At 47.2% G+C, this 5049-nt stretch overlaps 1 protein-coding gene across 1 annotated transcript; it reads left to right on the top strand.

Annotated features, from left to right (window-relative positions):
- The first annotated feature begins 241 nt into the window (after window positions 1-241).
- Window positions 242-1296, top strand: LOC122118599 (eotaxin-like). Its single transcript, XM_042692440.1, has 3 exons — window positions 242-351; window positions 685-796; window positions 1157-1296. The coding sequence occupies exons 1-3, from the start codon at window positions 258-260 to the stop codon at window positions 1245-1247; spliced, it is 297 nt and encodes a 98-aa protein (XP_042548374.1). The 5' UTR covers window positions 242-257; the 3' UTR covers window positions 1248-1296.
- Window positions 1297-5049: the final 3753 nt, after the last annotated feature.

Genomic DNA, 5049 nt, shown 5'->3' on the forward strand with positions numbered 1-5049 from the left:
CCACACTCCTTTCTCCACCCCCGGCCAGGATAGAGGAGACAGGTGCCAAGTCCTGCCCCCAAATTTACGTCTCTCCCATCCTTCCGTTTTCCTAGGAGCTTGGGGCATAATAAGAAGGTCAGGACCTATTACCCTGTGTGGGCAAAGACTTCTCTAGAAGCTCCCACCCCTTCTGCTCCCTATAAATACCCTGGGAGAAGACCCAGCAGGCAGTAGAGAGTCAGAGACCGGCTCAGGAACCTCCAGCTCTCATAAGGATGCTCCCTCTCTCATCCTCTGCTATGAAGGTCTGTGCAACACTCCTGTGCTTGCTGCTCATGGTCCTCAGCTCCCAGGTGCTTGCTGAGCCAGGTAAGCCCCCTTCTTCTCTATAGAAAAGCATCCCACCTCTGGAACCAGCAAACATCTTCCAAGACTCAGCACAAGCCCTGTAATTCCATGATTGGCATGAGGCATCACAGTGGGCAAGAACACCCAGCCCCAAATCTACCCTGTGGAATAGCCAGATCGAAGTCTGGGCAGGCTGTCTCTCTTCCTCTCTCCCTCTCTCCCACCCCTCCTTTCTTTCTTTCTCCCTCACACTCCCCCCATCTCTGTCATTCACCTCATCAACTTGTTTCCCTGCATGGTGTTTGCATGTGACATGATGATGAGCATGTTTTTTTTTTTCTCTTCCTAATTCAGCCACCATCCCGACCACCTGCTGCTTCACTGTTTCCATGAAGAGGCTCCCCATTCAGCAGCTGGAGAGTTACAGAAGAATCACCAACAGCAAATGTCCCCAGAAAGCCGTAATGTGAGTAGACAAGCTCCATCTCCCACTAATCGAAAACCTGTGTCTTCATCAAGAACTAAGCCAGAGGTCCTGACTTAGTTTGACATCTATAATGCAATCCATGAATTTTCACAGATGAAATGTCTGCCCCCGGCCAACATTGCTTGGGAGCTTGTTCAGGCCACATTGGCTCCTTTCAGTAAAGAGAACAGATGTGTTTACTGGGCCTACTCCCACAGTCCCATCCTTTCTCTGTTCCTACTTTTCTCTCCCACTGCACCCCACTACCTCCATGGCAAATGAGCTGACTATACAGGGTTGGATGGGAACATTTTTCCCAAGAGAAGTCTTCTGACTGCTTTTTCTCTCTCCCCAACACAGCTTCCAGACCAAACGAGGCAAGCTGATCTGTGCTGACCCCAAGCAGAAATGGGTCCAGACCTCCATGAAGATCTTAGATCAAAAACTATGAACTCCACAGCCAAAAATAACCACCTTCCTTGGAGACTGACCGAGAACATGAGAAAAGCTGAGATAATTTCAGCATTCCCAAAGGAATAGGGTTGGATGGGTAATCTTTCAAAGCATATTACGCTTCAGTTATGGAGTTTTCTTAACGTATTTTCTATGAATATCAGGCACCCTTAGTCAGAAAGCACTGAGCAGATTACTTGCTTTCTGGAAGTCTTGATTCAGTTCCTGCCAAGTGTTAGAGATGAGCCTACCCTCCCTCCTTCTGCTCAGGCTAAGGGTCCTGAAGAATATCAATAAATGTTTTGTGGTTTTATGCTGGCATTGCTCATTTTCATGCAAGATGAGACTTGTGCTTTTTAAATGGATATTTAAAAAATGTAAATAAATGAAACACAGAAAAAATCTACACATGTTGTATTGTCGTCTCGGGGTCATGTTTTTCCAGTGGGGAATTCATGTTGAACTGGGGTGGGGGAAAGATGACAATAGGGTGACAAGTTGGGATTAGAGCAATGTCCCTCACAAAGGACTTTTGGACTTGGTGATGGGTCTTTGTGGAGATTTGAACTGAATAGGCAGCACCAGAAAACCCTTTACCACCCTGAGATTCTTGCTCCTGTGGGCAATCCCAGACCCCAAGTCCTATAGCCAATTCCTCGGAAAGAGCCTCCAGCCATGCCTCCTTAACAACCATCATTCTTGTCCCCAGTCTTTCCTGTGACACATTCTCTCCTTCCTTGATCTGACTGCTCTGCCTTCCACCTCCACAGCACAAACAGATACCACAGAGAGGGTGCAGGGTGCAGCTCCTCTGGGATTAAGGCTGATGGAAGGTCTATTAGGAGAATCCCAGCTGAGCCCCAGTGGTATCCTCTAGCAGCTGTAGGGAAGCATTGTCATCCTGGGAGAGGAATTGTCAGAGCAACACAACACAGATCCCACTCCCACCCTCACCCCGCCCCCGCCCCCTTGCACTGCTCACATCCCTGTACTTACATATTATGTTCTGAACAACGTTCAAGAGTCTATGAAGCCTCACGCTAATCAGTGGAACAGGAGCCCTTCTCCAGCTGCTGCAGCTGGCTGGAAGACCATAAGTCACTCTCTTCTTGAACCTTCATTCAACTCTCCTTCACCCTCAGCTAACCTCTTCCAGTTAACCTCTTTCACCCTCTTCTGGTCCAGACTGCTTTCGTGCGGGGTTGACTCAGAGCCCTCATTCTTGCGGGGGGAAATTCCTGGTCCTCATATTCTTCTAATGACCAGTCTCTGCTCTTGTCTACTTGTTATCAACCCTGGCTGATGGGACATCAAGAGACCAGTACATGCCAAATACGCTCACTAGCAAAGCAAAACCCACCCCTCTCTCTGGTCAGAGTCCATCACCCTGCCCACATGGTGACATCTTCCTTTCCTGTGCATCTCTTGGCTTGAAAGTCTCAAGAAATAGAGTGTGACCATAGCTTGAGGTTGAAGAGGATGTCCTAGAGACCAAAGTAGGTGCACACAGCCCTGATCTGCATGGATTGAAGCAATTATTTTGGGGACACATCATCATGGATTAGTTGATTTGAAGTGGATATTGAATCCTACAGCTCTCTTACTTAGGAGGGGCTGGCCCAGTGTGTTTCTAGACTAGTCCTAAGGGGGAGGAGGACTCTAGAGATATGACAACCCTTCTGAATTGTCCCAAGTTGGAAGAAAGAGAAGAGATTTTTATGACCTCTACCAGTTAATCAGTATGTGTTGGCTTTCCCCAGACAGAAGAGCATACCCCAGAGGGAAGCAGCTTTCTCCAGCCAAGGCCAATGCCCAGAGAGACATTCACCAGAGACCCACTGGCCATTAACCCATTGCCATGAACACAAGGGGAGTGAGTTCCTTCATCCTAACGAGTGGATGGTGCTCTGAGCAGAGCACTCTATTGCTCGAGACATGGACCTAAGACTAGGTCTGAGACCTGGCTCTCTTCTCACCATTCCTGACTAGCTTTTACCTGCGCACAAAATGAGTTTTTACACAAGAAGCACGGCTTCTAATTACCTGTGCAGTAAAATCACGAAGGACATGTCTAAAAGCAGAGATGGTAAATAATCTTCTCCAATGACTCGAGTCCACTGCAGCAAGGTGGAGCGTGGCTGGAGGCCTCTCTCCTAACTGCTGGAACTTACTCCAGATCACTTCCTCTCATTGGAGAGTCGTGATAAAGATGCTTGCCACCAGAGTCAGATGAAATAATAAGCACAGGCATGGTCAACAAAGGTACTTAGGTGTGCACTTGGCAAAGGTGAAGGATACAATCGCAGGCCCTACCTCCTGTGAGGAAGGCACTTTGTTTTGCAAAACATCAGACTTATATGACTGAAAGGAGACCTGTAAAAACAGTGCATGCACAAGAGCTTGCTTAAGAGGACTAAATTAGCTAATGTGCCCAAACCCTAAAGTCCCTGCATGAAGAAGACATTTAGCTGTTAGAAATTGTTATTAACTGGGCATCTTCTACATGCTTGCTGCAATGTTGACCTCTGTGTGAAAACGAGCTTGTAGAATGTTTCTTCAAAGCTACTTTGGGAAAGGCTCGTTGTAAACCCCTTTAAACAAAGAGAAAGAAGCACAAGCATGAGAGAAATGTGACAGTGGAAGGTACAGGCTGATGGAGGGACCCCAATTCTAGGACATGTAGGCTTCTAATAGGCATGCCTGGCTTTAAGTGTCTCTGTCCTTAGACCTCAGGGATTTGGGTTTTTTTTTCCTTCTCTGGGAAAGGACAGTATAGAATACATGAAATGCACAGAGCCTCTCAATTTTTGCCCTAATGTGTGTCTCAGAAGAAATCTGAGACAGAGACATGGAACAAAACTAGATGATCAGATTTCTGGTTTGACACACATCTGATCTTGCTGTCCATGGTCTTTGGGAACAAGTAGGAAGCCAGGCAACAGGCTAGGAGAAGCCTTATTTCCAGTCTTCCCGAGTTCTTTCTAACCACAGGCATTCTCAAACTCAGTAACTAAGAATGTAACTTTAATCTGCTTCTAAGTGAGCCACAGGAAAGCTGTCCAGAAAGAGACACACAGAAAGAACCATGGAGCCATCTGCTCTGTATGAGGCAATCAGACCTGGGAAGATCACCCTCCAGACCAGAAAGTCTGAAAGCATTGGATTAACATTTTCCTGCACACCCAAGCCAGGCAGGTGGCATCCAGCTGAATTCTGGGGAGAACAACTGTAGAATATACATTACATCCCACTGCCTACAATCATTGATACTCGTCCAGTTAAGACTCTGGCATTACTCAGAGGCTAACTCCCAAACCACATCAGTCTTATTCCTCTGAAACCCAGTGCACTCTGCTGCTCTGATCTGAACTTGGCGGAGGGGGGAGGGAGGGGAGTAAGGGAGGGGGGAATCTGGGCCCTCTTCCCTCCATCTGGCTTCTCTCATCCTGTCTTTTCCTTGGAAAACTATAGCACTGCCACATGATTTCGTTTAGCCGCATGAGTCAGGGTTTGGAAAACGCTGCAAGGACTGCTCCAGCTGACGTCTGCCTTTACAAAGACAAGTTACCATGTCCCAGAACTGTACATAGCACATTTTGTGTGCCAATTCACTGAACCCCCTCTCAGGGCATGAACCCTACTAGTTCTGGAAGGGAATCCAGCTTCTTGTTCTTTATTCTCTTTATGCCCTGTGACCAGTGAAACACAGTGTGTTAATCCAGTAGACAGAAGAGAGCATCCTTCCTTGTCTTGAGACAGGAAGACTGTTTCTTCACCTTAAAAATTTCACTGGTCATAGA

This window comes from Dipodomys spectabilis, unplaced genomic scaffold (assembly GCF_019054845.1).
Source record: "Dipodomys spectabilis isolate Male_0828 unplaced genomic scaffold, ASM1905484v1 ptg000004l, whole genome shotgun sequence".
Classification (NCBI taxonomy): domain Eukaryota; kingdom Metazoa; phylum Chordata; class Mammalia; order Rodentia; family Heteromyidae; genus Dipodomys; species Dipodomys spectabilis.

Excerpts from the sequence above, each read along its gene's own strand:
- LOC122118599 (XM_042692440.1), top strand. The coding sequence starts at position 258 with ATGCTCCCTCTCTCATCCTCTGCTATGAAGGTCTGTGCAACACTCCTG. Across the intron at positions 352-684 it reads CCAGGTGCTTGCTGAGCCAG|CCACCATCCCGACCACCTGC; the intron begins GTAAGCCCCCTT and ends TTCCTAATTCAG. Across the intron at positions 797-1,156 it reads TGTCCCCAGAAAGCCGTAAT|CTTCCAGACCAAACGAGGCA; the intron begins GTGAGTAGACAA and ends TCCCCAACACAG.